Source organism: Talpa occidentalis, unplaced genomic scaffold (genome assembly GCF_014898055.3).
Source record: "Talpa occidentalis isolate TD23 unplaced genomic scaffold, MPIMG_talOcc4v2.1 talOcc4.15, whole genome shotgun sequence".
Classification (NCBI taxonomy): Eukaryota; Metazoa; Chordata; class Mammalia; order Eulipotyphla; family Talpidae; genus Talpa; species Talpa occidentalis.
The window spans coordinates 20,704,271-20,724,725 of NW_023601543.1; the positions used below are offsets into that span (position 1 = coordinate 20,704,271).

Sequence of the window (20,455 nt, forward strand, 5' to 3'; positions counted from 1 at the left end):
CATGTTTTATTTATTTATTTATTTGTTTGTTTGTTTATACAAGCACTGGGTACAGTCAGAAGCGCGGGAGGGTGAGAGAATTCACCAGAGCCAGAGCGGGGAGCAGAGCAGGCAGAAGGACCGAAGTACACTGCTGAGGGGAGCAGCGGGCGGCAGGAGAGGTCTGCACTCCATGTGGGACCCTCCTCTGGTGGCCAGGGAGCAGCCGGGGATCGAACCGGCGCCGCAGAGGCCGCGGGCTGCTTCGCAACCCAGCACTCAACCGCTGCGCCACCGGGGAGGCCCAAACCTGCCTGCTTTAAATAGGTTCTGCCATCTGCCATATCAACACAAAACATATGAGGCTTTAATGGGAAGGAACTTTTTTTTTTTTACAGAATTATTTATTCATGTATGTACACAAGAACTGGGGTACAGGCCAGAGGTGTGGGGGGTGAGAGGATTCACCAGAGACAGAGTGGGGAGCAGAACTGGCAGACTGACTGAAATACACTGCTGAGGGGAAAAGCGGGAGAGACAGGAGAGGTCTGCTGTGCCATGTGGGTATCTCCCTGGCTGGGGATCGAACTCATGCTCAGTGGCTGCGGATAGCTTCATAGGTTGCGTCTCAACCCCTTGCGCCACCAGGGAGGCCCGGGAAGGAACTTTAATACAATTAGGAAATAATACAGGAAAGGCAAAGAATAGTTTCTAAATCAAGCACCCAAAGTTACCCGTTCCCTCGTGGGTAAAAGTCCACCCAAGCAGGATTAGCCCAGAGCAAGGCCCCAAAGCCTGCCCCAAGTCTAAAGCATCTTGCAGTGGGGACCCACAGAAAAGGATCAGAAACACCCAGACAAGTCTGGAAGGAAAAGAGCAAAATCAAAATCAAGACAGAAACCGCCATTGTCACCTCCCCACGGGTCTCACCCACATCTGTGTCACCCAGTCCACGACCAAAAGGCAAGTGCAGTTTCTTCACGTGCCTCTACGCTCCATGCGCCTCCTCCAGGTCTCCTCCTGGCTCCATCCTGCTTCCTTCCTTCCTCAGTCTCCTCTGCAGCTTCTTCTCTCCCCGCTCAGCTCCACCCTCCTTTTGGGCGGAACAGGAAACCTGGAACCTCCCCCTTTCCTGGGGACCACCCTGTTACACTATCACATCATATCAACTTATCACTGTGATTAATCACTGTCGCTGGTGACCTAGATCATCTGACTGAAGTAGTGTTGCTCTGGTTTGTCCACTGCAAAGTTACCCTTTTCCCCCTTTCCAGCTTTGGGGTGCTCTGGAAGGAAGTCATAATGGGCAGCCTGCTCTGAAGGGCTCCCTTCTCCAACAGAGAATAAGTTCCATAAATTATTTAGATTTTTTTCTGCATGGAAGGTTTGTCTTATTTATTTATTGTGTATTTATTTTAGAACTCGCATATCGAAATGGACATATGGATGTTTATTTTATCCTTTGTATCATACCCTAATACTTCCCAAGTCCTAGAATCAGTCATGTCTCCAAGGAAACAAGGAACCCTGGTTTCTTTTATTGGATAATGGTATTAGAAACCAAGATCTGGGCCCTTGGTTTATTCAATTTTCATAAACTTTATTATTTTTTAAAAAGATTTATTTATACAAGAACTGGGGTACAGGTCAGAGGTGCAGGAGGATGAGAGAATTCACCAGCGATAGAGAGGGGAGCAGAACAGGCAGACAGACTGAGGACACTGCTGAGGGGAGCAGTGGGAGAGGCAGGAGAGGTCTGAGGTGCCATGTGCGTTGCTCCCTGTCCGGCCGGAATTGAACCCGCTCTGCAGAGGCTGTGGACAGATTCACAGTGCATCACTCAACCCGCTGAGCCACAGGGGAGGCCCCAATTTTCATAAACTTTAATCTGATCAGGAACTTATCATCTTGAAGTAACATGGTGCTTTTCCTATGAGTCAGGATTCAACAGAGAAGTTAGCCAGCAGGAGATATATGTGAAGATATTTATTGTAAGAATTGGCTTCTGCGATTGTGAGGCCTGACTAGGGAAATTGGGACTTCATAGATTAGCCTTCATGAAGGGCATACTGGGCCTCACAGGTGTGGGCTCTCCTCAGGCTGAATTGGCAATCTTTGGGGGGAATTTCTTTTCTCAAGTTAGACTGTGCTAGTTCTCTATGTCCACGTTCTATGCAGGTACTTCCTCCCCCTTCCCTTCCTGAAGGCTGCCACTCCTCACTGCCATCAGCCAGACTCCACGCTATATGCAACAAACTTGGCCAAGTGATGAGAGTTGAAAGAGAAGTGTACACAGATTGCTACCGGAAGGAAGCTCGGCCCTACGAAGTTCTTTGTCCTTGAGACTGAGACAAGGGTCAAATATACAAAATCATTATGCAAAATGAACACTCATGTATTCCCACAACAGGAAACACTTAGCATATGTTTTCAAGTTTCATCCATGTTGAAACATATATTAGAACTCTATTCCAGTCTGGGCGAAATACCGGCCCATTCCTTAATGCTAGCTTGTTACCCCTACAATTCAATTCAAATCATTCGGACACCGTCTACCCAGAATCCACAGGTTAAAAACTCCACCATTCAGAAGCCAGTCACACACCCGGTATGTCACCTGTGCTTCTGGTCAACCAGCTATCGCTCAGAGGTTCCAGTAATCCCTCTCACTGGTTTCAGACACCAGTCACAAGCTCAGGTTGTTACTTGTACTTCTGACCTACACACTATAAACCAGAGGGTCCCACAGCCCCCTCCTTTGGTTCAATTAATCTGCTAGAGCAGCTCATAGAATTTGAGAAACATTTTTACCTACAGATTACCAGTATATTATAAAAGAATATAATTCAGGAACAGCCAGATGAAAAATATGCGTAGCACAAAATATGGGGAAAGGACATGGAGCTTCCATGCCCTCTTCTAAGCCCCCCTCTGCCAGTATTTCCACATGTTCACCAGCTGGAAGCTCTCCAAACCCCATCCTTTTGGGTTTTTATGGAGGCCTCCTTACACAGGCATGATGGATCAACTCACTGGCCTTTGTTCCAACCCTCTAATCACTTGTTTGGTTCCCCAGGCAACCTTCCCTCATCCTTGGGTTAAATCCCCAAGAGCTTTCTACATAAATCATTCATTAACATAACAAAAGACACCTCAACCACTCTTATCTCAGGAAAATTCCAAGGGTTTTAGGAGCTCTGGACCCTGAATGGGGCTAAAAGCCAAATACATAATTCTTGTTATAAATCTTAATATCATATATGGAAGCTCTATGTTTAACTTTTTGAAGAACTTCCAGACTGTTTCTCAAAGTGGCTGCATCATTTTGTATTTCTACCAGCAGGATATCAGGGTTCCAGTTTCTATACACCCTCGCCAACGCTTGTCATTTCACTTTTTCATTATATCATCCTAGTGGATGAGAAGTGGTTTGACTGTATTTCCCTAGTGACTAATGATGTCAGCACCTTTTCAAGAACTTATAGGTTACTTACATGTGGCAGAAAGTAGAAATCAGGAGATTGTTTTTTGTTTTTTTTTTTTTTTTTTTTTTGGGGGGGGGGGACCCTCGCTGGTGGCCAGGGGTGGAACGGGCACTGCAGAGGCTGCGGGCAGCCTCGCAGTTCAGTGCTCAACTGCTGCACCACCAGGGGAGGCCTGAAATCAGGAGATTGTTGAGGAGTGAATGAGAGATGAGGAAATGAAGACTGCGAGGGGAAGACAGCTCCCTTTGGAGAAATTGAACTGTGGAGGGAAGAAAGTCATAGGACTGGGCCAGTACTTTGATCTTGCTCCTTTTGTCCCAGACTTGCTGGCCTCTTTAGCCCCTTTCCTAGAGTTAAACCATATCCTTTCTCTCCTTCCCTCTCTATGCGCAATCATTCTGTTAAGTAGCTTTCACACTAAGAGTATGCTTTGCCTTTATGTGGCAGATGGCAGAATCCCTTTAGAGCATGCAAGTTTGGGTGTCCTGGCTCCCACCCCCAACCTGCCCACTAATACTTCCACCTACCTAGAAACTAGGGGTACTGTGGTGAATAAGATAGACTTGGTCTTTGTCCTAATGGAATTTAAGTCTAGTGTGGGCAGGGGAAATATGAATCTAATGACTGAATGAATTACTTCTCTAATGTGATATGGACTCTGCAGTGGAGCAGAATGGGCAAGGTGCTAACCTAACCTGAGGGCAGGGAAGCCTTCCTCCATTCAGGTGACAGCTAAAGTAATACCTGGGGGCCTCCCTGGTGGTGCAGGGGCTAAAGTCTCAGCACTGTAAAGTTATCCGCAGCCACTGCAGCATGAGTTCAATCCCCGGCCAGGGACACACATGGCGCAGCAGACATTTCCTGTCTTGTCCACTGCTCCCCTCAGCAGTGTATTTCAGTAGTCAGCCTGTTCTGCTCCCCACTCTGTCTCTGGTGAATCCTCTCACTCCCCCACATCCCTGGCCTATACTCCAGTTCTTGTATGCATAATAAAATAAATCTTTTTAAAAAATAAATAAACTAACACCTGAAGGATGAGTGGGAGTGGGCTGCATGAAGGGCGGCAGATGATAGAGAAGAGGCTGTGTGGGAAGGGACCAGCACAGAGGAACCCCAGAGTCCAGAAAAACATGCCCGCTTCAAGAAAAAACAGAGGACTGTGTGACTGGAGCAGAGTGAGTGGGGGAAGGGATGAAATGATTCTGGTGAGAAGGAGAATGAAAAGTTTCTGGGACTCCAACCTGGTAAATTCCAGCAATTAAGCCATAGGAGGTCACAGAAAACTAGAGAAGAGTGTTTCAAGGAGAAGGAAGTAGCCAACACTGGCCAGGTTAGCCAGGAAGTGAACGAAGAGAAAGACGTGCATGTGACAGATGGGAGGCCATCAGCAAAGGCCGTCGTGGACGCAACTGGGCTGGGGTGATGGAGGCAGAAACCAGAGAGTGGAGGAGAGATAAGAGGTGAGGAAATGGAGACACGGGAGGAGGAGAGCTCCCTTTGGAGAGGCTTGGCTGTGACGAGAAGGCCATGGGCAAGAAGGCTGGGGGAGATTTGAGCCTGTTTGTCACCCAAAAAGCTTGACTCTTTGTAGACACTCAGTAAGGTATGTTGCACCGAACTAAACTGAGGTGGAGCTTGAAGGTACAGGAGAGAGGCAAATGATGACTCAGGCCGGGGAGAAGGGGCTGAGAGCACAAATACCTCTTGAAAGGAGACAGGCATACTTCTTCATGAAAATGAATGGAAAAGGGGGAGGCAAAGAGGCTGGGTGTAGAATGTAGGGTTTATTGGCTAGAATGGGAGGGGGATATTTCTGCAGAGACAGTCATGCATAGTTTAATGATAGGGACACTACTCTGAGAAATGCATTGTTGCTAGGTGATTTCATTGTTGTGTGATCAGCATGGAGTGTAATGACATGCCTAGATGGTAGGGTTTGCTATACACCTAGGCTACGTAGAATGGCTTATTGGGACCACTAGCATATATGTGGTCAGTCATTGACCAAAACATCCTCAAGTGCTGCATGACTGTCATAGGGCTAGGAGATGAAGCACTTGTATGCTTTTTATTCTCTTCAGAGGATTTCAGGCTTAGCTCTGACCCCAGTTTATGACTTATCTGGAGACCATAGATAAACTATTTAATAGTTGGTGGGTGCTTACTTCAAAAATTGTTTTTATTTCTTGGGCTAGGAACTAGGTAAGTCATGTTGAAAAACAAAATTCACAATTTTAGAGATCTAATTGGCTTTATTTAATGATTCATTAAATGATTCATGAATTGGGCAGCATCCCATGCAGATACTACTGGTAGTACTATATAGGCTTATACAAATGGAGGGTCTTTATAGGCAGAAAAGGTTATGTGCAAAACAAAAGATTATTTCCATGAAACTATGGAAATAGTTTCATGGGGCAGTGAGGGGCAATGAGGGGGCTTTATGAAGTATCTGGCCTCACTGGCACTGATTGGAAACTCCAGCTTGATTGGCTTAGAATTGCATTTTTGGGAGAGGGTGAAACTAGTGAGATGGGGATCCATTGTGAACAACTCCATTTTGAAACCTTTTTTCCTAAAGATTTATTTATTTACGCATACAAGAAATGGGGTATAGGCCAGAGGTGCAGAGGGTGAGAGAATTCCTCAGAGACAGATGGAGAGCAGAACAGGCAGACTGACTGAAATACACTGCTGAGGGGAGCAGCAGGCAAGACAGGAGAGGTCTGATGTGCCAGCTGGGTCACCTCCCTGGTCAGGGATCGAACTTGTGCTGCAGAGCCTATGGATAACTTCATAGTGCTGAGATTTAACCACTTGGGCCACCAGGGAGGCCCTATTTTCTCCCCATTTTTAGAAGGCAGCTTGTTACAATTACGTCTAAAATGAAAGTATATAGATTATGAAGAACATTGACAAAGGGACCAACATCTCCTTTGAGGAATAACCACTCATCTGGCCCAGAAAAATATAACTTGCAATCACTGTGGACACAGGTTAGAGATGGGGCACAGGTAACTACAGACCCCTCCTGGATGACCTTAGCACTTTACTAGAGTTTCGTTATAAGAGGCCACAAAGCCCCTTTCAATTCTTCCAAATAACAGTATTAGTTCTTAGTTCCTACTTCCTGTGTCCCAACTGTGTGCTGGGTGTTACACATACATTGTTGCAAATCTTCGGAACAACCCTACCAGGGAAATTGCATTGTTTCCATTTTGCTGCTGAAGAAACTGCAGCTCAGAGACCTGAGCACTTTCCTCAAAGTCTCTGATCAGTAGTAGAATTTGAGCCCAGGGTGGGCGGAGACATTTCCCCCACACCCCAGAGACCACTATGTGCTGCTAAGATAAAGGTAGGGATGGGGAGGTGAGGTCCCAAGCCAGCTTCAACCTGAGCAATTTCCCATTTGTTACCTTTGCCTGTGGCACTTGGAGGTAAACTTCATGAGCAAAGATTATAGAGAAGGAAGAAAGTGTGGAAGCCGTTGCCCTCCACAGAGGTGTTTGAACTCCTCAGCTGAAGCGTGCCTTCTCCAGAAATGCTCCGTGTGCCAGTTGTCTCCCCTGGCACATCTATCCTCCACAGGACTGGCAGAGTGATTTTTCTAAAAGCCCATCATGTCACTCCTCTGCTTAAAAAACTTCTATAGCTCCCAGCTTACTTCTAAAATCTGTGTTCTGGGCCTCCCTGGTGGTGCAAGGGATTAAGGCACAGCACTATGAAGCTATCCGCAGCTACTGCAGCACGAGTTCGATCCTTGGCCAGGGAGCTACCCACATGGCACAACAGACCTCTCCTGCCTCGCCGCTGCTCCCCTCAGCAGTGTATTTCAGTGGATCTGCCAGTTTTGCTCCCCGATCTGTCTCTGGTGAATCCTCTCAACTCCACACACTTCTGGCCTATACCCCAGTTCTTGTATGCATAAATAAATAAATCTTTACAAAAATTGACCATTTAAAAAACAAATAAATAAAATCTGTGTTCCCTTTTTAGCATGACCTACAAGCCCCTGACTGATCTGGACCTCCATCCACCTCTCCAGCTTTGCCATCAACTTCTCCCTAGCTTCCATGCTCTTGCTAAACTGGCTTACCTGCATTTCCAGGTACTTGCTAAGTACACCCATATGTACCCCAGGGACTCTGAGCAGAGGAACCTCCCCCTTCTCCACTGACCAACTCGCATTTACTCCTAGTGCCTCAGATCAGGCATGACTTTCCACCCAGAGAATTTTTCTTGTACCTTTCCACGGGTCAGGCCCCCCCTCCCTTGGTGCGGCACCCCTCCTCCCACAGCCCTGCTGCTTGCCTGTCACAGTCCTGCTTCTAACTATCTCCTTGTCTTGGCCAAATGCCCCACTAGAATGCAGATTTGCATCATCTGCTTAACTCAGTTTTGCTCCCCTGGAAAAAAGTTTCTCGGGGAATTTGTTCTTTCTCTTGGGGTAAGCATACCAGGCTTGCCTCGAAAAGCATACCAGAAATGCCAATGGCTTGATGTTAGGCATGGAGAGTTTTCAGCTTGGGAGTTTGTCCCCTGCAGCCAAACCTCAATTTTACATGGAGGAGGTAGGCTAGGCAATATCACATGATGAGAAAAATCTGTGGGGAAGAATCGCTGACTACACGAAAAATTCTAGAAAGCTGCTTTCAACTCTTTTAGCTGACTTGGTTTTCATTTGGGAAAGAGCAGGGAAGATCTTGTCTCAGGTCCTCAATCTGCTAAGAGTTAACATGCTCAAGTTTAAATTTTTTCTGTGAAGTAGGGACCACTGTTATGTGTCCTTTGAATGCTGGGCAAAGGCACTCACCAGTCTTCCCTCCAAGCCAGCAGCCCATAGACTCAGCCATGTGGCAGGAAGGCCCTGCCCAGACAGCCTTCATCAAGCCCAATGCACATTGGCAGCTGTCCAGGGGGAGACTGTGGAGCAGAAACCACAGTTCTGCATCAGTTAGCCAATTTCCATCTATAAAATGGGTACAGGGAGCGGAAAGCGGGTATTTATGGCCAATGCCAATACCGAATGCCAAAATCCAGGGACTGGTCATCCTCTTCCCTTCAAACATCGAAGTTCGTTGAGAGGAAAAAGGAAATGATAAATTACACTGTGTGACTATGTTTCAGGTGTAGTTCCTAGAGACATGGGGCCGGCTGAAAATATGAACAGGAAGGAAGGATTTGGATCAGCTCATGGATGAGAGGAACTGAATGGGTTATTAAAGGGAGGTGAGCACAGAGGGGAATAAAGAGAGCAAATAGGAAGGCAAGGAAACTTGAATGGATGGTGTTCCTAGACTGCATTCTGTGTGACTCAGTTTCTCTCTGGTGTCCAAGGGCTGGGATGGGAGAGCTGGGGAAGCAGCAGTTCATTACAAGGACTACAAGCCTCCAGGGATACCAAGCTACTTTAAAAATGTGCTGATCTGTTAGGCAGCAAGGACGTGGAGCTTTTGCTCGTTTGAGCCTGTCAACACTAGTATATTCCATACATTGCATGCGATTTGTATGTATTATAGATTGTACAATAAGCTGTATGTCTACTCTAAATATATTAAGTGAAGTTTAAAAACAATACTCATGATTGAAGCCCTTTGTAGGAGGAAAGTGCCAGCTGGGTGTGTCTCATTGGAGGGCAGATTTCAAGGTAACTCAGATGACTCACCAGGAAATATCAGACATGTACATTTGCGGATTTGCTTCTTTCCTTACTCTCCACAGACAATTGCTCTGGATGAGAGACTGTGCTGGAGATCAGGTGTGTAGACACCAAAGAGCCCAGATACAGGTGAACTGTGTGTCTTTATTCAGAGCCAAGGGGAAAGTAGCTTTTTCAGCGCACATGTGGGCCTTTGCTCTGAGAGTGAGGGCCAGAACCCGCCCTGGGTCTGTAGCTGGTTGTCATAGGTTGGTGACCTTGTCCTTGCAAACTAGGGATGTTTCCCCCCTGCTGGTTAATTAAAAAAAAAAAAAGTAAGTCAAAGGACAGATTTGTTGGGTGAAAGGAAAATAGATGCCACTTTAATGTGCTTAAGAAGTCATCGGTGATACAGTGGAAAAGGTACGGGTCAGGTCTGGTTGTGTTAGCAGACGGTTGCCAGGGACTGACTCTGCTGGCACAAAGTGAGTGGTTAATAGCCAAGTCAAGTCTACAGTTAGGTGCTTAGATGCATCAGTGGTTTACAATCTTAACTTATTCTCCTAGGAAATGTTTTCCAAAAAACTCAGAGCTTCTGCCTGCCCAGAAATGGATACTGGAAGCTGAAATTTGCCGCTGCAAAGAGGAACAAGTTCCTGCTCCCACTCCTTAGCCTTACAGTTTAGGGATGCAGTGCTAAGACAGCTTGGTCTTTGCTCTCTGGCTCGCTCTCTCTCTCTCTCAAGAATGCTCCGGTCCCCGGATCTCCGGGTCGGTGGTGCCAGGAGACCCCGACAGATACCTGAAACAGACCCGGAGGTGGTCAGCTCCTCGCGGGTCCAGCGTGCTTGGTTGTGGCCACAGCAGCGTCCCAGGTGCCGTCCCTTTGGCGGGACCCCGGATAACCCAGTCTCTGGGCGATGTCTAGTCTGGGCTTGCCCTCAACGGTCCTGGAAGAAGGGGAATATATGTCGGAGAAAGCCATGAATATGCGGCACCCGCTTGCCAGTGGAGTCCTTCTTGCTGGGCGACGCCGCTGCTCTTGTATCCATGGCCATGGCGCCCATGGCGCTCTGGGTCCGTCGCAGCGGCCGTGCGGAGTCGCCGCCGCCGCCGCTGCTGTTGTTGTTGGCGTTGTTCCACGGGTAGCTGTCCGCGGGGCCCCAGTCCTCGGCCCCCAACAGGTCCCGTAGTCCTTGGGGCGCGTCGGGCCGTAGGTAGTGGCTGGCCCGGTGGCCGCTGTGGTCGCGGCGCGTGGGGTCAGCGCCCAGGGCGCCCACCAGCACCTTGATGACCATGTCGTGGCCCTGCATGGCCGCCAGGTGGAGGGGCGTGAGGCCGCCGCTGCCCTGCACGCTCACGTCGAGCTGCAGCCCCCGGAGCCGGGCGAAGTCGTGCACCCTGATGAGGTCCTCGTGGCGCCCGTGCTTGGCGAGCCAGTGCAGCACCGTGTAGCCGCTAATAGGGTCGACCTTCAGCAGCAGCGTCGGCTCCGCTTCCAGCTGTTCCCACAGTGCCTCGATGCAACCCTCGGCGGTCGCCAGGATCCAGGCGTGCTCCCGGGGCTCCAGACACAGCCTGCTGCCGCCTGCCCCGCTGGACCCTCCCAGAGACTGCTCCTCAGCGCGCTCCTCCGACGGCCACCCGGCGGGCGCCGCCCCCTGCAGCCCCAGCAGCTCGAGCAGTCCTCGCCGGCGCCCGGTGAGCGTCATCGTGCCGTAGAAGGAGGACTCCCGGGAGGAGGCGGCGGCGACGTGGCCCCGTACCTGCCCAGGCTGCCGGTGTCCCTCGCGAGAGCCGGGGCTGCGGAGGCTTCCGCACGGTCTGCGCGGTGGGGACCTGCGAGGCCTTGGGTGCCGGCTTCGCGGCCCTTCGGGGCTGGGCCATGGTCGTGGAGGTGCCGCCGCGACGGGTCCAGTGTCTCGCGTTCGCTGCCCTTCCCGGGCCCCGCCGGGAGAGGAACTGGCGCTGGCGCGGTGGAAGGAAGCGGCTTGAGCAACTGGGCTCCGAGGGAGGGAGCGAAGGAGGGGAGGAGAGGGAGGGAAGGCGCACGAGAGTGCAGGGAGGGCCCCGGCGCGCGCTGGCCTGCAGGGGTGCGAGCTCCGGCCAAGTCGCCAAGGCGAGCCCCTGCCGGCACCGCGGGGTCCGCGGCCACCTCAGCTGCCCGGGGCTGCCTGCGGCCCCGCCCCAAACCGCCAGGTGAGCCGGGCAGCCCCGCCTGCCAGGGAGCCGGCCGCCGCGGGCCGCGCGCAGGGGAGGGCAGCGAGCACCGCCGAGCGCCTCCCGGAGCGGCCCCGCGGCCCAGCAGCCGCGTTCTCAGCATCCCAACAACGGCCGGCTGATGGGGCTCTAGGGCGCCCCTCCCCGGCGGGCCGACCTTGGCTGCCAGCCGAGGCCCCGCGGAGGAACGCGAGCCTTGAGCCCCAGGGCGCTCGCTCCCGCCCCCTTCCTCGGCCCTTCCGTCTTATCGCCTCAGGACTCTCTCGCGCTGCACTTTGTCCCGGAGCCGCCTTTGTCCGGAGTCTCGCATTCTCCGAAGGCGGCCGGGCGGCCCCATGTGACCGGACTCGCGGGCCCTGCCCTTTGGGTGGCCTTGACCCTCCCGCAGCTCCCGGGGCTGCCCGGGATTCCTGCGGAGAAACCCGAGAGCTGGGCTCCGGCAGAAGCCCTTCCAGGGAACGGAGAGGCTCTCCCCTGCTTCCTCGCGGCTCCCAGCAACGCTCTCCACCCTCTTCTCCCTGGTTCCCAGGTTGCCCTGAAGCTGCTGGTACAGGTGAATCTGAGTCCGCGGCCACGGAACCCCTGCCTGCTTCCGAGAAGCATCCCTGCCGTTCGCCGAGCAACCTGCTGATTTCGGTGAATTCAGAGCTCCGGGGCTTTTAAAAGAAGAGCAGGCTTTACCTTTTCACTCCTAACACTGGCCTCCTCTTTGCTCTTCCCTACCCTCATTAAAGGCACTTGTTACCTCCTTCCTCCCTCCCCCGCCCCCCACGTTAGGAGGTTTCTCAGTGAGTAACCAGTGGGAGCCATAGAAGGTTCTTGAGCCACAGTAGGACACAGCCAGTTCAGGTGGTGTCTAGGAAGATGATTCTTGGAAAGCCAGAGGCAAAAAGCCAGGAGACTATTTCAACAGACTAGCCCAGAAAGGATGGGGGCTCAGGCCAAACCAGCCCGCTGCCCTAGGCCCAACAGTGATGGGAGGTGACTGGTTTTCTGCCTTGGCCCTCAACTATTTGGAATCAGCTTTAAATATCTTGAGCTTTCCTTCATGACAACCTATTCATTTGTCAACCAGTTGTGAACATTTCCTACATGCCAGACACCTGGCTTATAAATATAAATAACATTGTATATAACACAGAGGCTTTATATATGTTAATTCTTTCACTCCACAAGGACCTCAAGCACTAAGTGTCCTTACTATCCTCAGTCTGCCAGAGAGGTTAGCCCACTAGTCCAAGGTCACCCAGCAGGAAGTTGCAGAGCAGGTCTGTATGACACCGTAACCTTTGTTCTGGCACAGAAGGATTGCATTCAAGCCAGACTTATCAAGTGCAAAACAATCAATCAAGCCCCAGTTCCAGCTGAGTGCATGAACTTGTGCTAACCTGAGTCTATCTTGAACTTGCCCTCCTCTGCTTAGAATGCCCTCTCTCTGGTTCTGTCTAGTGTGGTTCTTCCCTGTCCTTCAAGGTTGGCTGCCATTTCCACCTCCTCCAGTAAGCCTCCTCTGGGGTGACTTCTTTCCCTCCCCCCAGCCCTCTGTACTATTCCGTTCCTCTGGCTCCTGGCACTGACTGCTCTGACGTGCCAATTCAACTGTAAACTCCCTGATGACCATGTCATACTATGCTTGTGCATCTACTAGGTATGCAAGAAATGTGTTACTTGCTCTGGCTTAGCAGCCAGGAAAAATGTGATCGTGTGTGGATGGGGGAGGGCACCGTGCATGCACACATGTGTATGTGTGTGGGAAAGAGGTACATCTGTAGCTGAGCCCTTATGACCACTCCCACATCCCTGCCCCAGCCTGGATCTGCAGGACACCAAAAGCAACTCACATTTGGTTTATTCATTAAAGGGTAGTAATCAGTGGCTGCTTCACTGAGCAGAGTAGCCAAAGTTGCCTCCCGGCCTTTGCTGACTCCTTAGCCACCAGGCCCAGGCCGAGTGGGCCCCAGGCTTTCAGGCTTTCATTTTCAAAATGAACCCTAACTGACAAGCAGCTACTTCCGTTGCTCTGGAAACTCCCCTCTGCAACCCCAAATCTGTAAACACCAAACCACACACATGCACACATACTTACAGAGGATACAAACAGCTGCAGCAATATTTTTTTAATCAAAATGCCAGCATGGTGAACTCAGGATGGGAGAATGCTTGGACTATTAATTTTCCTTGCCACTAAGCAGGCAATTCCCTGCCCGATCGCACTAATAATATCTCTGGTTCCAGTTCAAAGACTCAACAGGCAGTCGCCTGACCAACGCCACAGACCCATACACACGTGTCCTTGCTTAACTCTGTTGCCAGAGACTGAAGCCTCAGCACTTCCCCGCTGCCTTTCATTTTACTTAGCCAGTGATTTGTACCCTTGGTCACCAGCTGCACAGGCGGCTGGGTCCCCAGAACCACAACCTCTGTCTCTATTTCAGTGGAGAGGGTGTCTGAAATTTGATTCCAGGGAGTAGAAAATGGAATAGTACCCCCTCCTGAAATAAAGATGCAGTCACCTGGGGTGGCTGCTATGCCTCTTCTGAGGGATTGGGGCATGAACACCTCATCCCCAGCCTTTGGAAAGGACTCCCAAAGTTGGGTTTAGGGTATTTGCCTGGCAAATGGTGACAGCGGGTGTCTATTCCTAATTTTAGCTGCCTCTCTAAGGTTTTAGGAGTTTGTTTATGGATTCTGGAACTAAAAGAGATCTTAATGTTTCCTTGGCCCAGATGTCATTGAACGGTCAGAGGATGAAGGCAGAGAAACTTCCAGCTGAAGTGTTAGACATACCTTGGAAATCAATGTCAGTGATGAGAGCAGCTCAGCCACAATATCATATTGGAAGTCAGTGGGGAATAATAATTGAGCTGCAAGTTTTATTCCACACAATTTCTTGGGAATGCACTCCTGGGGTGAAGCCCAAGGCACGATTTGGCTGGCCATACAGTTTGCCAATCGGACTTGTGGATTCAGAAAAATTCTCGGATGCAAAATAAGCAAGAGGGGACTGTGTGGAATATGGGCAGTAAAGTTCCTCTGGCTTCCATAACCCTCACCCAGAGAGGGAGCAGGGAACATTCTAGATCGAAAATGTTCTCTTCCTTCCAAAGACCTATGCAGATATCATCACATAATTTTCAAAGACAGAGAAAACCACAGAGCGAAAGCTCCTTTCCACTGAGCAAGAGTGTATAAATGTGTGTGGGTACACAGCCAGATGTCACTGTCTCCACTTGCCCCCCCCCCTTTGAAGTGTCACGGCTTCACATGAGAGGAGCGCTGTGAAAGTTTAACATCCTGAATATTTTTCCTTATACTATAGAACAAAGCACATTTAGTAAACACGTTAAAAATTCTTTAACAGAAATTTGGAATGGTTTTTTTTCGTAGGCCTTCAGTAAAGTGTGATATACTTTTTTTTTTTAATATTTGTGTATTTATTTATACAAGCACTGGGTACAGTCAGAAGTGCAGGAGGGTGAGAGAATTCACCAGAGCCAGAGCAGGGAGCAGAACAGGCAGAAGGACAGAAGTACACTGCTGAGGGGAGCAGCGGGCGGCAGGAGAGGTTTGTGTGCCATGTGGGACCCTCGCTGGTGGCCGGGGATCGAACCGGCGCTGCGGAGGCTGCTGGCAGCTTTGCAACCCAGCGCTCAACCGCTGCGCCACAGGGGAGGCCCATGTGTGATATACATTTTAGGAAGAAAATTATGATCTTGCTTTGGGAACTGGGTAAGCTTAGAACCATAGAAGGTGGTAGGATGAAGTTGAGCCATGAGACTATTGTTTTGTAAAATGACAGAGTGAAAGGCATGGGCAGGAAGCAGAGAAACCTGCCTAGGACTCGGGCTGCAAGGCATAACTTGGAGCCCAAGTGTCAAGGATGGGCCCTGAAGTGTGACGACAAAAAAATTTCCACTACACATTTTCTGGGTACTGCAATGGAAAGAATGTAAAGTCCAAGTATTACCACGTGGTGACACACGAGGGCGCTCTAGCCGATCGGCGAATGCGAAAACCCGGAAAGGTTGCACAGATTTCAACCTGGGGGAGAGAAAGTCATTGCGGGTCCTTCTGAGGTGAATTCAGGTTTCTACCCATGATCGGGCTGCTCACCCGTGGCCTTAAGTAGATGTGAGGAAGGAGCTACAAGCATCAGGGGCTGTGGTGAGAAGGTCAGGGTGTCATCTTTTTTTTTTTTTTTTTTTTTTTTTTTTTATAGAGGCATGTTTATTTATTTATTATATTTGTTTGTTTTGTTTATACATGCATGGGTACAGTCAGAGCGCGGGAGGGTGAGAGAATTCACCAGAGCCAGAGCGGGAGCAGAGCAGGCAGAAGGGCTGAAGTACACTGCTGAGGGAGCAGCGGGTGGCAGGAGAGGTCTGCGCACCATGTGGGATCCTCCTCCGGTGGCCGGGAGCAGCCGGGGATCGAACCGGCGCCGCAGAGGCCGCGTGCAGCTTCGCAACCCAGCGCTCAACCGCTGCGCCACCGGGGAGGCCCAGGGTGTCATCTTGAAGAGAGTGCGAACAATCTAGAGAAGGGAGGATGGTGAGCAGAAGAGTGTTTCCTTACTTTATTTGGCTGCTGTAATATGTAAGACGCGGTAATAATCCCTATGGTTTTGAGAGTGCTTTCATATTTCAAAAATGATCTCTTTGACCCAAGCATCGAGCCTGTGAAGTTTATAGAGAAGAGGGTATTTATATCCAGTTCACTCACAGGCTGAGAGAGGGTAAGTGCTTGCCCGGAGCCCCAGAGCTCAAAAGTGCCCATGCCTCTGTCACCACCACCCCAGTCACGTGGTATAGTGGTCAGGGACACCTCTCGGCGACAGTGTGTACTTAGGAGACATTGTCCTTGTTGTCTTCAGCCTTCCGTATCTGACACCCAGACACCCTGGACCCCAAATCACCCATGTAGCCCTCCCTCATGATAAGGATAAGAGCTGCCTGCTAGTGTTGAGCACTTAGGTGCCGGTGAGCCCTGTTCCTAGCATTAAGCACACATGATCATGCACCCACATCCATAGCAGCACTAGTCACTGCAGCCGAAGGGTAGAAACAACCCCAATGTCCATCAATAGGTGCTTGGAGAAGTAAAATGTGGTAGGTCCATGCGATGGAATATTATTTAGTTACGAAAGGGAACGAAGTACTGACACACATTACAACACAGAGGAAACGTGAATAACCGATACGAAGTGGAAGATCGCATATTGTCTGAGCCCATTGATACGAAATGTACAGAAGAGGCAAATCCATAGGTTAGTGTGACAGTGCGGGCAGGGAAAGGGGAATGGAGAGTGACTGCTAAGGGGCACAGGTCTCTTTCTGGGGTGCCAGAAATGTTCTGGAATTAGGTGATGGCTGCATAACCCTGCTAATGTACTAAAGCATGCACTGAAAAGAACCAAGGCATATACTTGCAAATGGTGAATTATATGGTATGTGGATGATATCTCCATGAAAATGTTATTTAAAAATTGTGTTCTCTCTCTTTATTTTCACAACTCTAAGAGATGGGGACTAATGAGAAAATGGGGCCCACAAAGTTCATCCATCATATTCACTCACCTAGTAAGTGGCAAGAGCACCTTCCAACTTTGCTGAATGCAAGACTCGTTCTTTTCACCAGGATTCAACATTACCTCTAATGCCTCACTCATAGAGAGGATTTTGTAAAAGACCACACTCACTGAGTGTGCCAACCACATTATGTTCGTGAGCTTGTTGATATTTAAACAAGGTAGATACTATTAAAGCTGTGGTCTCCCAACTTTTTGGGATGGCACATTTGGCTAATAAAAATATTTTGAGGCATTCTCAATAAATGAATGTTTTGTAAGTTCAAAATGGCATATGACTCAACTCACATACAATTCCTAACGCATGCACCAAAAGGAAGAAACATCCTACCAAAAGGGAGAAAATATTTGCACACCATACATCTGACAAGGGGCTGATATGGAAGATCTACAAAGAGCTCATATATCTCAACAAAAAGAAAACAAATAACCCAACTAAAAAATAGGCAGAAGAGCTAAATAGCCACTTCTCCAAAGAAGACACGCAGATGGCCAACGAGCACATGAAAAAATGCTCATCATCACTTACTGTCAGGGAAACGCAAATCAAACCCCAGTGAGATACCACCTCACACCTGTGAGAATGGCTCTCATGGAAAAGACCATAAACAACTAATGTTGGTGAGGGTGTGGAGAAAAGGGAACCCTCCTACACTGTTGGTGGGAATGTAGGCTGGTCCCGTTCCTGTGGAAACAGTATGGAGGTTCTGCAAAAGATTAAAAGTAGATCTGCCATATGACCCAGCAATTTCACTCCTAGGTATCTACCCAAAGAATATAAAAAAGCACTAACTTGAAGGGAAGCTTGCACTCCCATGTTCTTTTCAGCTCTACTTACAATAGCTAAGATATGGAAATAACCTGAGTCCCCAAAATGGATGACTGGATCAAGAAGATGTGGTATACACACATGATAGAGTACTACTCAGTGGTCAAAAAAGATAGACTCAGGCCAGTGGTGGCAACATGGATGGAACCGGAAGGGATTATGCTCAGTGAATGAGTCAGAAGGAGAAAGACAAATAGTAGAAGGTGTCACTTATATGTGGAATGTAGAGAAACCAAACAAAGGGTGAGATAAAGTCAAACTTAAAAACCAACCTTTGAAAGCTGACGATAGAACTGTGGCTTCCAGAGCGGGGAGGGGCGTGGGAGGGTGAAAACAAAGCAGGGAAGGAGAACAATGGACTATGGTGGTGGACTGTGGGTGCTTTGATGGTGAGGTGCACTAAGGTAAAAATACCTAAAGGGGGGGGACCTTATACTTCCAAAATACAAATAATGATGGAAGGGATCATGCTCAGCGAAATAAGCCAAAAAGAAAAAGAAAAATACCGGATGGTCTCACTCATAGCAGGAATCTAGAAAACTTAAATAAGGGACCAGGAAAATGAGTAACTATAAGAAAGTGAAAATCAAAATCAACAAAAAACTATGAAACAGAGACACTTTTGGGAGGTGGAGGGTGGGAGGGAGGGATTGGGGTCAGAATGGGGGGGTTGCAATTGTATGGGGAATATAAAAATAAAATTTATTATTTAAAAAAATAAATAAATAAAAAAATAAAAGAAAAAAATGATGTAAATCAACAGTTCCTCAATAACATTTTTTTAAAAGATTATTTATTTACACAAACATTGGCTACAGTCAGAAGCGTGGGAGGGTGAGAGAATTCACCAGAGCCAGAGTGGGGAGCAGAACAGGCAGATTGGACTGAAATATACTGCTGAGGGGAGCAGCGGGCAGCAGCAGGAGAGGTCTGCGCACCTTGTTGGACCCTTGGCGGCAGGGATCGAACTCCCGCTTCCGGCGCTGCAGAGGCTGTGGGCAGCTTCGCAGCCCAGCACTCAACCGCTGCACCACCGGGGAGGCCCGCAAAAACTATTTTGACTCATCAAGATGTTACTTTTAATACAATTTTTTTTCCCCACAGAAGGTGACTGCATATGCTTCACTTTCAAAAAAAATCTTGGGTTAACACTGCAATATGGCTGTGCCACGGTGTGATTCTCAGATGGTTTATTTCAGCACTTGGTTTCAGTGGCTGTCGTAGAAGAGAAAGATATCTCAAAAAGATACCCAGCTCCGAATGCAGACAAATTCCAGTGGATGGACTTTCTACATCAAGATCCTCACTGATAATTCCACCCAGTAATGATGCAAAGGTTTTGATGAAATTCAGCTGATGAACAGTCAGTTTTCCTGATGCTGATCATTTGTTCTTGGAAACCAGTTGCCCCTTGTTGCACTTTGGTGTTTTTAACAAACCACAAAAACTCGACATTTGAAAGGTTGAAAACAGGGTAGGGATTTTCAGTTTCAGGTTTTAAGTGTGCAGATATGAAAGGTTCTCTAGGTACATAACTTAACATTTTGGCAATAAAATTACATAACAATGAAAATACAAATATCTGTGTACTGTGTTTCCTTCAAAGGCAGTTACTCTTTCAATCATGGTTGAAATATCAACTTTGACTTGAAGAGCAGATGTGGTATATGTACATGATAGAATTTTACTCAGCTATAGAAAAAGATGAAACTTGCCATGTGTGACAACCCAATTGGAGCTGGAGGGATGATGCTAAGTGAAATAAACCAGAAGGAAAAGACAAATACTGGATGATTTCACTCATATGTGGAATATACAGAAAAAGGAATGAGTTTTTGAACTAAAAAAAAAAAATCATGGGCCTCCCTGGGGCACAAGGGGTTGAGCACAGCACTGTGAAGCTAGCCACAGCCTCTGTAGCACGAGTTCAATCCCCGGCCAGGGAGGAGACCCACATGGCACAGCAGACCTCTCCTGTTTGGCCCGCTGCGCCCCTCAGCAGTGTATTTCAATCAATCTGCCTGTTCTGTTCCCCACTCTGTCTCTGGTGGATCCTCTCACCACCTGCACCTCTGGCCTGTACCCCAGCTCTTGTATGCATAAATAAATAAATCTTTTTAAAAATGAAAAAAAAAATAAAATGAAAGAGCCTGATCATCACCATGGGTCCTTCTGTGTTGTGGATTTCCAGCTCCTCCTTCAGAACATCCATCAGTGATCATCTTACAAATGAATCGAATGAGGGTGCCAGTGTCTAGCCAGCCAGTCAGTCAGTCAGTCAGTCTGCCTGTTCTGTTTCCCGCTCTGTCTCTGGTGAATCCTCTCACCCTCCCACGCATCTGGCCTGTACCCCCGGTTCTTGTGTAAATGAATAAATAAATCTTTAAAAAAAATTTAAATACAATTTCTAATATTTTCTCTCCATACCTCAATGAATCATCTTCCAACCACTTTGGAAATAACAGATTTATTGTCTAAGTTCCATTTGTAAAGTAGAGCCAATAATCCATTGTCCGTGTTCCTTCTATTATACCAAAATGATTCTAGCTGGTTCAACGTGTAGTTTTGCATTTCAGACCCTAGCATGGCGGGACACTGCTGAATCTTATTCTCAAACTCAAATGTGACAACTGGGGGTATATCCCTGTAGCAGAATAGGGGTTAGGATTTAAGGGTAGATTCGGGAAAAACTGGGATCTAACCACCAGTCAGTGGGC

At 48.6% G+C, this 20,455-nt stretch overlaps 1 protein-coding gene across 1 annotated transcript; it reads right to left on the reverse strand.

Annotated features, from left to right (window-relative positions):
• Window positions 1-9,238: 9,238 nt before the first annotated feature.
• On the reverse strand, window positions 9,239-11,158 carry LOC119246551 (ankyrin repeat domain-containing protein SOWAHD-like). Its single transcript, XM_037512912.2, is given in 3 exon segments — window positions 9,239-10,864; window positions 10,867-10,890; window positions 10,893-11,158. Coding segments are annotated over 3 exon segments (942 nt in total). The 5' UTR covers window positions 10,990-11,158; the 3' UTR covers window positions 9,239-10,043.
• Window positions 11,159-20,455: the final 9,297 nt, after the last annotated feature.